This window comes from Callithrix jacchus, chromosome 8, assembly GCF_049354715.1.
Source record: "Callithrix jacchus isolate 240 chromosome 8, calJac240_pri, whole genome shotgun sequence".
Taxonomy (NCBI): domain Eukaryota; kingdom Metazoa; phylum Chordata; class Mammalia; order Primates; family Cebidae; genus Callithrix; species Callithrix jacchus.
The window spans coordinates 127,489,229-127,507,229 of record NC_133509.1 but is presented as its reverse complement, the minus strand read 5'-3'; the positions used below and the strand labels follow the sequence as shown (position 1 = coordinate 127,507,229).

The 18,001-nt window shown below is 53.9% G+C and overlaps 1 protein-coding gene across 4 annotated transcripts in view; it reads right to left on the bottom strand.

The window, feature by feature from the left end:
* The window catches only part of RIN3 (Ras and Rab interactor 3), a 174,292-nt gene that overhangs the window by 32,956 nt on the left and 123,335 nt on the right, over positions 1–18,001 (bottom strand). For all 4 annotated transcript variants that reach the window (XM_035261311.3, XM_035261312.3, XM_035261314.3 and 1 more), the window contains 2 exons: positions 14,420–14,511; positions 3,315–4,808 (listed from right to left, as the gene is read on the bottom strand). In XM_035261311.3, coding sequence (XP_035117202.2) covers positions 3,315–4,808; positions 14,420–14,511 — 1,586 coding nt within the window. The remainder of the gene's footprint in view (positions 1–3,314; positions 4,809–14,419; positions 14,512–18,001) is intronic.

Genomic DNA, 18,001 nt, shown 5'->3' with positions numbered 1-18,001 from the left:
TCTGCCTCACACATTTGTGCCACGACAGGCACTGGTGACACTCTGCCACATCACCTGCCAGGACAAACTCTAAGTCTAGCACCTTTTGGCATCTGATGCCCAAGGCAGAGTTGGGCTTAACAGGACCCATGGTATATCTCCATCCTGCCAGCCGGCTGCCCTGAGGCTGGAGTCACTCCTGCTGTTTCCAGCTTGGCTCTACCTCCTTTTCTCTGCTGAAGGCCACGGGGTACTAGCCTTGCCCTACCCCAGTCTCCTGAGCAGTCCCCATTTCATTCCCTCTGCTTTGCCCTCCACACACACCCTGCGGGGGCTCCATCACCTCTGGGCCAAATCCTCAGGCTGACTTTCACTGCCTGTGTGAATGGCCCGTGACCCTCCAGCCTCATTCCCCACCTCTGTGCCTTTGTCCATGTTGTCATCTCTTTCCAGAAGAAAAGTACTTCACCACCCTTTCCATGGCTCAGCACCCCTGACTCCTCCCTTGGGCCTCAGTTCTTACACTCCCCCAACACTGGAAGGCAAGGCTGACCAGAGCCTCCTCTGGGCCACTTTGAGTTTTCCATGTCCTTCCATGTCCTCTCATGCCCTTCCATGCCCTCCTGGTCTACATGGTGCCTGGGGCTCAGTCCTCAGACCCAGATGATCTCATCCAGTCTCATGGCTCCTTTTGGGCTGACACTTCCCAGACAGCTCTCTTTAGCCCCAGAACTGCAGACTCAGCCCTCTATGGCCCGCTCAACCTCCCCACCTGGTGTCTAATAAGCATCTCCACTGTCACATGTCCCAAACCAAGCTCCTCAACTTATCCCCAGTGCCTGCCCCAGAATGGATGCTGTCCTCCCAGGGACAACATTGCCTGGACACATCCTACCTCCCCTCTCCCACTCCCACATCCAGGCTCCAGCGTCACAACAGGCCCAGAACCCAACCACGTCTCCCCATCTGTGCTGCCTCTGGCCTGGTCCCAGCCACCTTCACTGCTCACTTCGGCTGTGACAGCAGTGGCCTCACACTGAGTCTGAGTTTCTCTGCTGTTCACATGTGAGTAAGATCACCCACCCTTGGACGTGAACCCTGCATGACCCCATCTCACGTACAGGAAAAGCCAGGTCTACAGGGAGGCTCACAAGGTCCTAGGGGTCTTGCCCCCAACAGCCTCCTGACCTCACTCCCATCCACATGTCCTCACTAATTACATGTCATAGTTCTGTCTGCCTGCCTTCCTTCTTTCTTCCCACCCTCCCTTCCTCCCTCCTGACCTCCCTCCTTCCTTCCCTCTTTCTCTCCTTTCTCTTTCTTTCTCCTTCCTTCCTTCCTTCCTTCCTCCCTCCCTCCCTCCCTCCCTCTCCCTCCCTCCCTTCCTTCCTTCCTTGCTTCTTGTCTTGCTCTGTTGCCCACGCTGGAGGGCAGTGGCACAATCTTGGCTCACTGCAACCTCTGCCTCCAGGGTTCAAGCTATTCTCCTGCCTCAGCCACCTGAGTAGCTGGGATTACAGGTGCACGCCACCATGCCCAGCTGATTTTTGTATTTGTTTTTTTTTAATTTAATTTTTATTTTTTTGAGACAAAGTCTCGTTCTGTCGCCCATGCTGGAGTGCAGCACCACAATCTGAGCTCACTGGAACCCCCGCGTCCCAGGTTCCAGCGATTCTCCTGCCTCAGCCTCCTAAGTAGCTGGGATTACAGGCGTGTGCCACCACACTCAGCTAATTTTTATATTTTTAGTAGATACGGGGTTTCACCATGTTGGCCAGGCTGGTTTCATACTCCTGACCTCACGTGATTTGCCTGCCTCAGCCTCCCAAAGTGCTGGGATTACAGGCATGAGCCACTGCACCCGGCCCTACTCATCCTTCTTGCAGATTGCCTGTCACCCCTGCTAGACTGTAAGCTCCCTGCAGGCAGGAACCTGCTCACCTCTGTCTCTAGATCTGAGCCAGCACCTGATGCAGTCGGGTACCCAATAACTCTTTGTCGACTATCTGCTTGCAGGGGCCTGGGCACACACACACAGCACTGGCCTCAGGTCTCAATCCTACCACCCTTCACCACGCCTGAAATGCCACCATTAATCCTGTGGCCTGGCAAACCTATCAGTTTTCAGGAGTCTGCGAGCAAAATCCAGAAGCCCTGGAAAGGAACACCCAAAGCTCCTTTTCTAAGAAACATTCACTATGAATCTGTGCTCAGAGCCCCACATGTCCCTTACTGTGCCCAGCACAGACTTTCATGACCGGGTGGGGAAGGAGAGGCTTAGGGAAGTCAGGGGACCGTTTACCAACTAGCTCAGAAGCAGCTAAGTGTTTAGCAACCACTTTGGCCAAGCAGTGCGAGCTGACAGAATGTATTATTTTTTTTTCTTTTTGAGACAAGGTTTCGCTTTGTCACACAGACTGGAGTGCAGTGGTGGAATGCTGGTTCTTTGCAGCCTCGGCCTCCTGGGCTCAAGCAATTCTCCTGCCTCAGCCTCCCAAGTAGATGGAACTACAGGCGCGTGCCTCCACACCTGGCTTAATTTTGCATCTTTTGTAAAGACGGGATTTTGCCATGTTGCCCAGGTTGGTCGCGAACTTCTGGGCTCAACCGATCCTCCTGACTTGGCCTCCCAGAGCACTGTGGCTACAGGCTTGAGCCACTGTGCCTGGTCTGAATATTTTTAATATACATAGGTATATGGTTGATCACAACTACTTCTCCCTGGGAACCACAATCCTAAAAAGCTTTGATAATTATTGGACTCAAGGCTGGTGAGGGTGGGCAAGGCTGGGGACTACTTTAGAAGGGGTGGTCAGAGGAGTGAGCTGTTTTGGGCTGGTTCCCTGAAAGCAGAGCCTGAAAGTGGGATCTGGGTGTGTGTGATTTCACGGTGAAGATACTCAGAAGACAGGGCGTGAGAGCAGTGGGGAGCCGCAGAGCAAGCTTGAGCAAGGATGATCTGTGAGTCTCAGCCGGATCTCACCAGGCCCTGGAGCATAAACTGCATCACGCAGTGGTCCTGCTTGAGGCAAAGGGGCCAGTCTCTGTTCCCACATGGCAGGGAGTAATGGGCAGTGGGCCCCTGGTGGTGGAAGACAGGGTGCAGATAATATAGATCCTATTCAGCCAAGGTCAATTCTCTAGGAAAGGGGAGAGCCATGCACCATTACCAGGCTACCTTGCAGCAGCTGGAGAAAGGTGCTGGTGCCCAGGAAAGGGGATGGGAGGTGGGCACCAACAGCATCCGCTGCATAGGCCTCTCTTGTCCTAAGGGTTCCTGAGTCTATGAGCCCCACCGCCCTCTCCTCCCTGCCACCTCCTCCCAGGGCACTGACCGAGCTCCTCCTCGGAGTGCAGGGCAGGGTCCACCAGGACCTTGAGCTCGGTGCTCTGCAGCAGGTAGCTCTTGAGCTGGGTCATCATGGTGCGGATCTCCTGCAGCATCTCTGTGCTGGAGGCCTGGCGCGCCATCATCTCCAGGCTGTACACCTTGTAGTCCTGCACCAGGCTGCCAAAGTACGAGGCCTTGTCCTCCGCCAGCTCTACCACCTTCTTGTATAGCTTGCGGTTGTTGGAGAGGAAAGCATGGAACATGCTGCTGAAACTGGCGAAGCTCAGCCGGTGCCGCGCCTTTCCCAGGATCATGGAGGGCTTCTTCTTCACGCTGGGGCTGCTGAACTGCTCCAGCTCCTCCTCTGTGCTGCTGGTCGAGTAGGAGTCCTGGTCAGCGGCCGTGGCAGGCAACCCCAAGCTGTCTGAGAGGGAGGCCAGGGAGCCCTTGAACTCTGGAGAGCTCTGGGCATGGGCAGCAGCTGGGGCATGGGGGTGCTGAGTCCCAGCCTGCGGGGCAGGGCTTTGGCCATCTCTGGGTGGACCTGGCATGGGTGTCTCCAAGGCCATCTCCTGTGTGCGGAGCTCGGCGCTCTCTAAGGGAGTTGGGAGGGCTGAGGCCAGTTGTCGAGAGATCCGTTTTTTCCTGGGCGGTGGGACTGGGGGTTGTTTGGTCTTCCTGGGTAGCTCTGGCATGCTGTCGGGGTCGCTGGCTTTCACCTCTGTTTCCTGGCCTTGTTCTGTGCTACCCTGGGGCATGTCCTCAGGGCTGCCTGAGGTCCCTTGGGGAGGCAGGCTGAGCTGGTCCCCCTCTGCTGCCATCCCTGCACTTCGGTCTTCTAAGGACACCCTCTCGGAAATGCGTCGTCTGGGAGGGGCAGTGGGAAGGTTCTTCTTCGCTGGCAGTGGTGGGGCGGGGGCTTGCTGCAAGGGGCTGGAGGCTGCCCCTGGCTTCATGGCTTCCTCCCTGATGGGGCCCAGGCCTGCGGTGGGGCATGGAAGTCTCTCGCAGGCTGTCATGGGTGGCTGGCTCAGATGATCTGGGGGACCTGGGGCATGGGGTGTGACGTGGGGGGCAGGCACAGGGGGAGAGCTGGGCAAAGGACAGACCCGGGTGGGGGCAGGTGCAGGAAGCAGAGGGGGATGGGCTGGGCTGGAGGGCTGGAGGGGCAGCGCTGGGGGAGGGGGCGGTGGGCGGCGTGGGGCCCACCTGGAGGTGGGCGAGGTAGCATTAGAGGGGGGTGGCAAGGGGTGTGCAGGGCAGTTTCCAAGAGGTGGCTGGTCAGTGGGCAGGGCACTGCTGTAGTCCTCGATGAAAACAGGATTCACAAACCACAGGCGGTCATTTCCTACCGCGAGCTCGATTTCACAGGCACAGTTTGCGTCATGGGCTGTGGGCCTGAGGCTGGAGACTGGGGGCGATCCGGGGGCGCGGTCTCTTGGGGGCTCTCCTGGCTTCCCTCTTTCTCGTGGAGGATTCAGCGAGGAGTCCCAGAAGCCTGTGGAAGCAAGAAAGGCGCAGGTGGTCAGTCCGGACCAGGCACCAGGGTTGCTGTGGTGGGTGGGGTCTGTGGGAGGGGCCTACGGGTGGAGTGGGGCAGGGCCGTGGGAGGGCTGTTCAAGGTACTTGCTTCACTACTCCGCGGGTTGTTTTCCCCTCTTGGACGCTTTTAAACCTCTCCCACCACTTCCTGCCTCCAGAGGGGAAGCCCCGCTGGGTCCTCCCCAGCAGTGTGAAGCGGGGTGGGGCGGGGCTGGGCGGGGGGGGGGGGGGCGGTGCTGTGACAGGCTCAGCTTCAGTTCTCTTCCTGGATCTGAGAGCCCACCTCAGAGGGCACTGATGACGCAGGGTGGGGGGTGACAACACTGTGCTCTGGAGCTGTGGGGAAGGCATGCTGAGGACACAGGGGACAGAGGTCCTGGAGTTCCTGCAGCCAACCAGCTGGGTGCTCTGGGACAGGTGGCCTGATCCTCCCAGGCCTCAGTCTAGCCATCCCTAAAATGGGGTCACAACAGTACACACATCCCAGGCGTGTGAGGAGGAAGGAACTTTGGTCCTTTTTTGGCCTCCATGATCATTACATGCAGGAAGAACGAGCCTATGGATTGTGGCCGGCGAGATCAGACCCGGCTGTCCAAGTAGGGAGCACCTACCTTCCACAAAGTGATTTTGACTCCAGCCAATCTCTAGATTAAAAGAAGAAGCTGGTCCTCTGCCCAGTCAGGGGAAGCCAAGGCTCCTGCACCACGGAGCTGCATTGCAGTGTGTGCCTCTCTGCTGACCCAGTCCCTGGGGGCTCAGCCATGGCTTTGGCCACCAAAGCAGGCTAGGGACAGGCATTCTTGATTGGTGGGGACCACACCCTGCCAAGCATCTGACAGAGGCTTAGGACCCTCCAAAAAGGGCACAGAGATGCCACATCTGGCCGTATCACAATTGCCGTCGGCGCACAGCCCACCCTGCGCTCACTAGAGCTTCCTCCTGAGAGGAACGTGGGTCCCAGGTCTTGTTCAGCCTGCTCGGTTGGGAGCTGGACAGGGGATTACCCAGGCAGGTGCAGTGTTCCTTGTGAATTGGTGGGCCAGCCTTTCACCCAGGACTCTTTACTCCTGGGAGGAATTCACCCTTAAGAAAATATGAAAAATGACATGGAGGATAATCAGAGGAGCGAACGTTCATGGCGTTCTTGCTGTGGGTGAGCCTATGCGCTACTTGCTTTACCTGGGTTATCTCACCCACCCGATCACAGGCCTTACTCCCAGTTCACAGATGAGGGTAAGAGGCTCAGAAACATGAAAGCACTCGCCCCTGCCCCGTCACTGGGTTGGGGAGTGAGGCGCGGGGATCTGGCAGGTCGAGCTGGTTCTACGCCTGTGTCCTGTGCGTTGAGCCTGTGTGTTAGGCAGCCTTCCTCCACAGGAACTTGCGCCACTTCCCATGGCGGTTGCTCTCCTGGCATCGGTAAGGAGCAGGGAGGCTTGCAGCCCAGAACTGAGGATGTGGCAACAACACAACAGGCTCTTGATGTTGCAAGGAGACCTCACAAGATGGCCTGGAGCAGCTGAGCACATGCTCGCTCTAAGAGGCGGGCACTATCAAGGATATAGGCATTCGCCACCTTGCTGGCCAGGGGACACCAATGCAGTCAGGGCAAGCGAGTGCTTTCCCAGGACAAAAGGACTGAAGAAACAGAATGGAAGTGAGCTGCGGCCCACCAGCTGTGTGCATCTGTCTGAGGTGCAACCCCCAGCCCTGTCCTGGGCAGATACCCTCTGCCTGGCCACCTGAATATCATAGCCAGGGGAGAGATGCCAGCTGTCATCACATTAACAAGCACGACAACCTTTCCTGTGACTCTTTCCAATGTGCAAAGCTCTGTGCCCATCACCGTCACCGAGGTCACAGTATCCAGAGTGGCCTCTCCCAGGGCCTGGACGAGCTGCTCTTCAAGACTTTCTTGGGCAGTTCCTGGCTCCTCCATGAATGCCTCACTCTCCCAGGCACCTTGCCTTGAGTACATACATGTTTAAGCCTCTGGAGTGTTTGAAGCACTGTGCCCATGTCTACACAGGCCCAACTAAGTTGGCCCCTTGGTAGTTTTCCAGGCAAGGAGAAGCAGGCAGCTGGGTTGACCCCACGGTAACTGAGCAGCAGCCCCACATGTGAGCTGAGACCCCTGGTGCCCACCTCCAGACTCTTCCTGTGGGCAAAGGTGGTGTCATGGGGTAGATAACATACAGAACTGCCCATTGGTGCCGGGATACCCCACAACTGCTCCCCCAGATCATAGTTATAGTGGTCCCCTCTGCTCCATTCTCCTCCTGCGGTCCTAGGCTGGGCGTATGGCAGGCCCTGGGTGGCTCTCTGTTGAGAATCACTCTCAGCCCTTTAGCCTGGCATTCAAGGCTGCAGGATCTGGCCCCTGCACATCTTTTCCGACACCATCTGCCGAGTCTTCACCCCACGCTATCTGCTGTTCACTTCTTCCTCAACATGCCACATGTGGCCCCATCACCGGGTCTTGGCCAATGCTATTACCTCTGTATGGAATTATTTTCCCTCCCTCTTCACCTGGCAAATGCTTACTCATCTTTCGAGGCTCGGGCCGAATGTGACCTGTCCGTCGGTACCTCCCTGATGTGCTCGGGCCTCGCCCACCCCGCCTGTGTTCCTGTAGCTATGATGTGCCTGTGACAGCAGTGACCATCAGTGGGACTCGAATTCTTCGGTTTTGCCTGACTTTCCCACCAGACTCAGAGCTTCCAGAAGGCAGTCAAATGCTTCAGCTATCTGAGTTTTCCCAGCACCTAAGCCTGCTTGGCCCAGAGCAGGGGCCCTGGGTCAGCCCCTTGGCACCCATGAGTAGATCAGCTTAGCCAGAGCAGAGAGTCAGGCCTCTGAGGAAGGGGACACAGGCAAGGTTAGTTTTAAAGGAAAGATTGGAACAACCTGAACCACGGGAGGATGTGTAAAGATAAGACAGTGAGAGGAGGGAGGCAGGAAGGAGGGCAGAGGAGCCCTGTAGGCGGATGGAGCACCAGCTGGGCAGCCTGCCATGGGACAGGATGGGTTTATGAGGCACAGAACACAAGGGCACATTTCCCATTGCTCAGGTGTGGATTTTGGCAGGAACAGAGCAGACATAGGTTCAGGGAAATAGGCCCCAGGCCTGGGTAACTGAGAACAGCTTCCCTGCCTTAAGACAGGCCTGGGGTTTGCACCCTGGCAGGACAAAGGTCTCAAAGCCAATGCCACTCCGAGGAGGGGGGGCAGCCAGGAGCTAAAAGGCTGCGTCCAGGGTCTTGGGGCCTGTTTGGGAACCACAGTGGCATTGCAGGGCTTTATGCTCCAGAAAAAGGGAAGTGGGTAACTTTCTCTGCAGCCTGCCGAACGCCAAGGCCAGAGGAGAAGCGGAACCCTGTGTCTTGCAATCCGGGTGGTTTGGTTGGCAAAGCTGTGGGGTCCAATGCCCAAATGCAGCATACCAAGCCTTGGCTCTGCTGCAGGAGTTCTCCTAAAGAAGGACTCAGCCTTGCCCTGGCCTCAGACTGAGGCCACGATTTTGCTGGCCTGAGACTTCTTGAGCATTGGCTGGGGACACCTCTTGCCAGATGTCCACTCTTTCAATCGTTAGAGAACCTGGGTCACATCACAGCTAGGCTGTGGGTCCTAAGGGTAAATTAAGGCTCTATCCCTGGGAAGCCTGGGGCCAGTGGCAGGTTGGGGAAGAGATAAGTAAAGGCAGCAAATGTTCCAGATGCTATGGACACACTAAAAAATCCAGTGAGGTCAGTGAATAAATATTCATGCAGCATCCCAAAGACAGGCTGTTGCATAGTCATTGAAAGCCAAGTTTTTAATGAAGTTTTAATAAGTAGGAAAATGCTCATCATCTGATGTAAAGGAAAAGGCAAGTTACAAGCAAACTTGGAAGAGCCACAGAACATATGCCTTTCCTCAACATATTTTTAAAGTCTGAAACACACATACACTGGAAACATGTTTGAAAACCACGGTAAGAGGCTTTCCCCTATTCTCCAAATCCCTTTTAGACTTTTACTCAACTGCTGAATATAGTTTCATGCTGAATTGCTGCTCCCTATGTTAGTTTTTTGGCCTTGACTCACAGGAAGCTCTTCAAGTACAAGATTACACCTTATACAGCCTGCACGTTCGAACGCCGGCTTTTCCAAGTCCTAACTGGACTTTATGACGTCAGCTCATGAATGCACACTGTGCGCCACTGCATGGCGCTGAACCTGCGGGTCAATAGCTGGGTTTCAGCTACATCATCCCTATCTCAACAGCTCCTTGGGAGTTTTCTGAGCAAGGAGAAGCAGGGAGCCAGGCTGACCCCATAGTAACTGCATATCAGCCCCACATGTGAGCTGAGACCCCCGGTGCCCACCTCCAGACTTCCTGTGGGCAAAGGTGGCATCATGAGGTAGATTACAGAATTGCCCATTGGTGCTGGGACACCCCAGGACTGCTCACCCAGATCACAGCTGTGCAGGCCTGGTGCAACTCTCTGGATATTTGTTACATTCTTCTCATAGAAAATGGGTAGCACGCCAAAACAATCAAATTGATGACACTAATGATAAGAAATACATAGGCCTCACGAACTTTCCGTAACTACAAGATCATCCAGTGGACTGAAAACCAGTAAATCTTTAGCCTTAACTAGACACTCCTTGGCTCTGGGATCTAGGGAAAAAACTGAAAGTCACGAATACATTCAGACAAAACCAGAAGGCAAGAAACCAAAACCGTATTTTCAGTTGCGTATAGGCGTATTAAGGAGAAGAAACTGGAAGCAAACACATTCCAAACTTGCAGTAGTGGTAAGACTATGCATGGTTTTCATCCTCAGCCTTTTCTGGTCTTGTCAGTTAAAAACAAGTACACACAACATGCTTGACTTTCATCATAAGAAAAAAGATGTAGGCTGGGCACCGTAGCTCATGCCTGTAATCCCAGCACTTTGGGAGACTGAGGTCAGTGGATCACAAGGTCAAGAGATCGAGACCAGCCTGGTCAACATGGTGAAACCCCATCTCTACTAAGAATACAAAGATTAGCTAGGTGTGGTGGTGTACACTTGTAGTCCCAGATACTCAGAAGGCTGAGTCAGGAGAATCACATGAACCCGAGAGGTGGACACAGCGAGACTCTGTCCCAAAAAAAAAAAAAAAAAAATGAAAAGAAAGAACGAGAAGAAGATGTAATAAGAAAAAGCAGCATATGGCAGGAGGCATATGGAGGGCATGGTGCAGAGGGTGAGGACCACCGCCCTGCCCATCCCAATGCCAAATCCAGGCTTCCTTGGCAAAAGGGCACCATGCTGTTTTCCACTGGAGGCACAGTAAGTGGAGGGGAAAGGGCCGAGGGGCGGGAAGCGGTGAGGAGGGCTGGCTGAGAATCCGGGCACAGCGCAGGCAGAGCAAGCCCTGAGTGTGAATTCAGCTTTTGTTGACCTTCCAGTGAGGAAAGCCCTTTAGTCGACCTCTGCTTCTCTCTGGATAACAGCTTTAGTGAGATACCACTCACCTTCCACACAGTTCACTCATTCGAAAAACACACCCGTGGTTTTCAGTACATTCACGGAGTTGTGCCACTCTCACCACAATCCATTTTAGAGCATTTTTATCACCCCCTAAAAGAAAGCCCATGCATGTGAAGCACCCCCTTTCCACCCTGCTTCCCATCCAGCCCCTGGCGATCGCTAATCTGCTTTCTGTCTCTATGGATTTGCCTACTCTAGACATTTTCTTCAAATGGAACTGTAACACATGGGGTCTTTTGTGTCGGCTTCCTTCACTTAGCATGTTTTCCAGGTTATTCCACGCTGCATCATGTGTCAGTACCTTCACTTCATTCGTTGTTATAGCTGAAGAAACACTTTAGACTCCTCAACTTTGCATTTCCTTATCTGTAAAATGGGCTTTTTTGTGAATAAATGAAATAATGTATGTGTGGGCATGGGGCAATGAATTTACCCCCCACTGTCCTTTTGGTCTTCCCTGAAATGCTGACCAGGCAAGGTAACCCCTGACTCACAGGGCCTCATCACTAGGCTGGCCAGGGATCATCTGGATTCTCCTTGGAGAATCTGAATGAAGAACAGTGGTCAGGTGGGGCTGTTAGCTGAGTCAGAGCTCATCTGGTCAGGGGAGCAGAAGAGCAGGAACCTGAGTCAGCAAGGAAGCCCTGTGCAGGGAGCAAGGGGCTGGCGTGTGCACAGAGCAGCTGCAGTCACCTACAAAGCCTGGCTCTAGACATTTCTTCAAATGGACCATCTCCATTTCTCTGAGGGTCCCTGGTATACTTTCTCTAAGTCTCTTTTTTATGCTAGTTTGAGTGGGTTTCACTTCTTTGCCACCAAAGTCCCTTCCTAGAACAATGTGTGACATGCCAGACACAATGCCTGGTGTGTCAGGGCCCTTGACAAATGCCGCTCTTTGCATATTTATTATCACTTTTTCACATGAAGGTTGGCAGGGCTCAAGCCTGCCCATGCCAGGGCCAAAGTCTCTGGCCTTGATAGGATGGCTCCTTCTGCTCTGGGAGTCCAGTCGTTCAGGAGATGACTGAAAAGTGAAATTTTGCTTGGCTGGAAAAATGACTGGCATTGTGTCTCTGGGGACACCAGGTCTGCTCAGAACCCTTCAGCTCCTTAAGCTGCAAATACTCAGCTTACACTTAAATCCTGTTCACAAGGAGGTAGGTGCTGACAGATGAAAGTGAAGTGCTGTCAGCTTCCCAAGTGGAAACCTCCCTCTCCACTTCCTCCTTGTGCTGAGATCAAATTCTCCCAGGAGAGAAGGCCTTGTCTATTCCAGAAAGGAATGCAGTTCTCACAGGATGAACATCTCCCTTCAAAAAAAGCACGTTTCTAGGTCTTAGGAGAAGCTGCACTCTTGCAGGTAAGAGGAACCAGCAGGGAGTCCTTGGCAGTCAGTCCTAGGGATGCCTGCCTAAGCCCCATAGTGGGGTCAAGAGGTACAGCAATGTGACAGAGACCGAGGCCATGCATCTCACTTGCTCTACCAATGTGGCCTGCGAACTGGCCACTGACTGCTCGCTGCAAAAACAACAGAGAAGGTGAGGAGGCACAGCCGAGGAGCAGTGGAAAGGCTGTGCTCAGAGGCAGAAAGCCCTTGGTGCAAGTCCTGTCTGGGGCACTTTACTGGTGTAAGCCACCGCCCCCGGCCCTGAGGATTCCTTACAGGGAAAAGGAGAGCATGTTTCACACAGTTGCTCAGGAACCGCTGAGGACAGAAAGCCTTTGGTGCAATTCTTATCTGGGGCACTTTGCACAAGATTCCCAGCTGGGCTAAAACTTGTGTTTTTTTTATTTTTTTGAGGTAGAGTCTCAGTCTGTCGCCGATCTCATTGCAACCTCCGCCTCCCAGGTTCAAGCAATTCTCCTGCCTCAGCCTCTGGAGAAGCTAGGAGTATAGGCACATGCCACCATGCCCGGCTAATTTTTGTATTTTTAGTAAAGACGAGGTTTCACCGTACTAGCCAGGCTGGTCTCGAACTCCCAAGTTCAGGTGATCCATCCGCCTCAGCCTCCCAAAGTGCTGGGATTATAGGCATGGGCCACCACGCCCGGCCAGTGTTTTATCTTTAAAATGCACAAAAATGACATAAGACAATGCCAAGCACTCTGCAACAGTCGGTGTCATCCAACTCCTAGGGGAGGTCATTTGCACCTTACAAAAGTGTAAATTACGAACTGTCATCTGTCCCACATCCAAGGTCCTGGGAGGGAGGGTGAGAGCCCAAAAACTAAAATTCTGGGAAGCAAAGTTTAATAGCAAGTTTATTCCAATAGCAACTGAAAACTGGCCCTTGGTTTTACAACTGGGCAAATGAGACCTAGAAGAATTTGGAGAAAGAGTTAAGGGGCACCATGAAACGGTGGTAGGTGCAGGAGCTAAGTGGCCTGGGTTCATCCCAGCCCTGCCATGTGCCTGGGATGACATTGGACATAACTTAACCTCTTGTGCCTCAGTTTCCCCTGCCATAGAAGGGGAATTACAATAATAGTACTTGCTTTATAGGACTGTTTGAAGCTGCGATGAGCCAATGCAGCTAAAGAGGGTAGAATGCAGTCCATGCTCACAGAACACTAACATCCAAGGACCAGAACCCTCCTATTTCCTGGCCCCTGACCACGGCTGCCTTGTGGTGTCTCTTGCATTGCTGCCCCTGATGGACCCCTCTGAGTGGTGAACAGTGGCCTGGCTTGGGAACCAAGGGGTGTAGTCTTTCATCCCAGGTCTGCCCTCACTTCCTCTGTGACCTGGTTCTGCCCTCTGGGTCACTGTTTCTTCCATTCCACCAATACTGGTGAACAGGGCACCCATGTTCTGGGCACTGTGCTCAGCCCCATGGAGCACAGTGTTCTATGTATGGCTGAATTTTGCTAAAGACTTGCTGATGAACTGCTCTGCTCTTAAACGTGACCTGGCGGCCCCAGGTTATGAGGCTCTGGGGCCTGCAGCGGCTCCTGAGCAGCTGTGTGAAACATGCTCTCTCTTTCCCTGGAAAATTATCAGGGCTGGGCACAGTGGCTCATGCCTATAATTCTAGCACTTTGGGAGGCCAAGGTGGGAGGATTGCTTGAGGCCAGGGGTTTGAGACCAGCCTGGACAACACAGAGAGACTGTGTCTCTATAAAATATAAGAAATTAACCAGGCATGGTGGCATATGCCTATAGTCCCAGTTACTCAGGAGGCAGAGGTGGGAGGATCACCTGAGCCTTGGAAGCTGGGGCTGGGGTGAGCCATGATCATGCCACTGTACTCCAAGCTGGGTAATAACCTGTTTCAAAAAAAAAGAAAAAAAAAATTCTCTGCTCCCAACACACGCTGAGAGAGGCAGGTGGCCCAGTTTCTCGGCAGTTCCAGACATGGCATGCTTGGGCTTCTTGAGGGCCAGTGAGGTGAGGCCCTAGTTCTAGGGGGCACCTGCAGATGGCATCCTTGCAGGATGCTCAGCACAGCCTGTACATGGAGGAGCCCACTAAAGTGAGTCCTTCGTAGAATTCTGTGAAAGGGCTGGGGTCAGACACACTGGGCCCTGCCTCCCCTTCTTTTCCTCTCCCCTCTTTACCCCTCAGGAGCTTAGAAGGGTGGGGTGGGGTGTACTTAGGGTCAGTTGTCTCCGCCTGAGACAGGCCCCAGCGAGGGCCACACCCAAGTTCATGGTCACACATTGGTGCTGCTTTTTCATTTGATGAGGGGCAAGGGCTGTGGTGGCTGCCGGCCCCAGCTCTTTGGTCCCCACTCAGAAGGGCCCTGGGGTTGAGCTTCGCTTTCTCCCAGGACCACACCAATCTCTCTGGTCCTGACCAGGCCCTGCTCCCTCAGACCAAACATGGCTGTGCCTCAGGGTGTCCTGAGCAGCTGACAGAGGCAGTGTTTTGGAAACTGAACAATCTCCCTACCATGTGGCTTGGGAGCCTGAGGCAGGGTTGTGGGTGTCCCGTGAGAGCTGTGACTCAGGCTGTCCTTCTGCACGGGCCGCCCCTGGGGTGGTCCTAGGGCCTCAGGTCCTAAGGCCCCACCAGCTCCCCCGGCCCCTTGGAGAGGACTCACCCAGACCCAGGTTGGCGATGGTCTCAAGGTCCGTGTAGCTGCTGGCCTCAAGGATGGCCTGGGGCAGCCTCAGCGTGAAGGGCAGTAAGTCTCTGTGAAGACACGAGGGGCAGAGGTCAAGTCTGGGGCCACTGCATCCATTCCCAGCCTCCACAAAGGAAGAGCCTGGCATGCCCGCTGGCTGCTGGGGTCTTCATTACAGCCTAGAAGCTTCCCTGGAGCTGAAGGGCAGATGCTGAGGCAGAGGGAGCATCCAGTTAACTCTAGGTCCCAAGCCAGCACCAGGGATCCAGAGAGGTGGAGACCCTCCTCAGGAGTGGGAAGCAGGGTCATTGCTTTTCCTTGGTTATCCTGGCCTGCTGAGCCCAGGCCAGTTCCTCTAAAGGCATTCTTAGGGTAGAGTGAGTGGCCCACCCCTTCCCACCCTCTTACTCTTTCTGCTGCACACTGAGATGTGCAGTGAGCGCATAGTCAGCATCGCCCAGTAAATGCACAGTCAGGCAGCCCCCGACAAACACACAGGCAGCCCCCAACAAACACACAGTCAGGCATCTCCCAGCAAACACACAGTCAGGCAGCCCCCAACAAACACACAGTCAGGCATCTCCCAGCAAACACACAGGCAGCTCCCAACAAACACACAGTCAGGCATCTCCCAGCAAACACACAGTCAGGCATCTTCCAGCAAACACATAGTCAGGCATTGCCCAGCAAATGCAGTCAGGCAGCCCCCGATAAACACACAGTCAGGCATCTCCCAGCAAACACACAGTCAGGCATCTTCCAGCAAACACACAGTCAGGCATTGCCTAGCAAATGCAGTCAGGCAGCCCCCGACAAACACATAGTCAGGTATCTCCCAGCAAACACACAGTCAGGCAGCCCCCGACAAACACACAGTCAGGCATCTCCCAGCAAACGCATAGTCAGGCAGCCCCCGACAAACACACAGTCAGGCATTTCCCAGCAAATGCACAGTCAGCCAGCCCCCGATGAGCGCACAGTCCAGCATCTCCCAGCAAATAAACGCATAGTCAGGCAGCTCCATCTGATGGCTTTGGTCACCATGGGGAACTGCTCAGGGTTCCCTCCAGAGATCTTGCAGAAGGAATTCAGACCGATGGGGAAACTGGGGCCTGGAGAGGAAAAGGGATGGCCAGGCCACAGGGTAGCTGAAGGAACTGTGTACTGAGTCTAGGGCTTCTGAATTCCAGCCCAGGGCTGTTTCACAGGGTCAGGAAGGGGTGTGTGGCACTGCCGGGGCCCTAGGATGGGTAGTCCCGATTCTATGTTTCATCCTAGTGTTTAAGGCCGGGCGACCCCCTTTCCAGCCATGTCTCCCACTCTTTCCTCATTATCCCACCTACCAGTTCTCTGAGCCCGTTTCCTCCTCTGTGAAGACAGGGCAGCCAGCAGTGGTTATCAAGGTCTGGCAGCCACCACTATTTTCTTCCCAACCTGTTCCACCCTCCCTCACTCACACTTTGTCCACGTTCTCCCCAAATCCTGATGCCAGTCACTGAAGTTCCATCGTCCATCATCTGCTGAGCCTCCCACCATGGCTTCAGCCAGAGCCACCTCCTCCCTGAGGTCTTTGTGGCTTTACTGTCTACATCTCATCTTCCTGGTGACATGAGGCTGTGAGCCCTGGGAGCTCCTGGAATGGGTGGGTGCTGCCTTCTGGGTCTCCAAAGCCCCGCTGTGCTTAGCACTCACCACGAGGCTCCAAGGCTCTTTGCTGAATGGACCCAAACTCAGGAGCTGAACTGGAGGCACAGCAACAGAGAGACCACCTGGGATGGGCGGGCCCCAGCTGGGGCACCTCTGCCCAGCGAAGTCAGCTTCTGTGGCCTCCCAGGTGCCCCCATGGTCTCTTGGGAAGTGCTTTGATGGAGCTGGAACATTTGTGTTTACGGAAGAGTAGGATGGAGCAGGCTGTGGCACAGGTTCTGGGTCCTTTTCTGAGGTCCTGGGGGTGGCCTTGTGCTTCTCCACTGTCAAATGGGCTGGGGGCCAGCCAGCTGCTGTTGGCATCTTCTGTCATTGTGTGATTCTGCTGGAACCTGAGGTCTTCTGATAGCCAGACTGGATGGGCCCTCTGTGCTCCACTCCCCTCTCAGGCCCTGCACCACCACCACTAACCCCAGCTCTAATTCTGAAGGGGGGCAACGTTCATCCCAAGTTGCCTCAGTTTACTTCAGTTACCTGGTGGCTTGTCAGCAGGGTTTCTGATGGTCTCTCTATGTCTGTGTGTATCATGGTGGCCAGCAGAGGCCCTCAGTCCATCTGTGCCCACCCCTTCCCATCTCTGAGCTTATGCATAGAGGTAACAGCCCCTCATCCTTACCATCTATGTCCACTTACACTCTATACACCCTTTAAGGCCACACCATGGACCTCTTCTTCCTCCACGACATGGGATTCAAGGGTCTCATGCATCTCTGCTTCTCCATATCCTGCCCAATTCACTGCTTCACCCAGGAGAAGCTTCTTCCCGTCCAAAGGAAAGCACACAGAGGATGTGGGTGTTTGTTGAGCGTCTACTATGTGTCAGGCATGGGGCTAGGTGTTTTGGAGGCTTTAAATGATATTCTTACTATATCACAGGCGCCCTGAGGGCAGGCATTAGTACCTCTGTTTTACAGCAGACACAGAGGCTCAGAGAGGTGAAGGGATTCACCCAAGACCCCCCAGCCAGTAGTAAGTTTCCGAAAGAAACACCGAAACATTTAAAAATCTACACTAATATAAAATTTGATTCTCTACAGGGCAAAACTCTCAATCAGTATCACAAACCACTTGCTACATTATTTTTTAAGGAAAAGGAACTACCACTTGCTAAGCTTTATCAATCACTCACCAAGAGCCTTCCCCGCTATCCCATTTAACCCTGGAAGCAGTCCTGAGATGGAAGCGCTATCGTCTCCATTTGTTAATGTTGGATTTTTTTTTAGTTAGAAAAGAAACACATATTTACTATAGCCAAAGTCATACAGTACAAAAGTGCTTAAGATGTGCAGGTCCTCCCTTCTCCAGAGGGTCCTGCTGTCTACCCCAGGGTCCCCCACTCCCCGGCCACAGACAGGTATCAGGCCCTGGCCTGTTGGGAACTGAGCTGCACTGTAGGAGGTGAGTGGCAGGGGAGTGAGCAAAGCTGCATCTGTACTGACAGCCGCTCCCACCAATCGCATGCAGGGAGTGAGAAAAGCAGCATCTGTAATGACAGCCGCTCCCATCGCTTGCATCACCGCCTGAGCTCCACCTCCTGTCACATCAGCCGTAGCAGTGAGAACGAAACCTACTGTGAATTGTGTGAGTGAGGGATCTAGGTTTTGTGTTCCTTCTGAGAATCTAATGCCTGATGATCTGTCACTATCTCCCATCACCCCCAGATGGGACTGTCTAGTTGCTGGAAAACAAGCTCAGGGCTCCCACTGGTTCTACATTATGGCGAGTTGCATAATTATTTCATTATATATTACAATGCACTAGTAACAGAAATGAGGTGCATAATAAATGTAATGTGCTTGAAGCATCCCGAAACCATCCCCACGCCACCCCTGGCTCATGGAAAAATTGTCT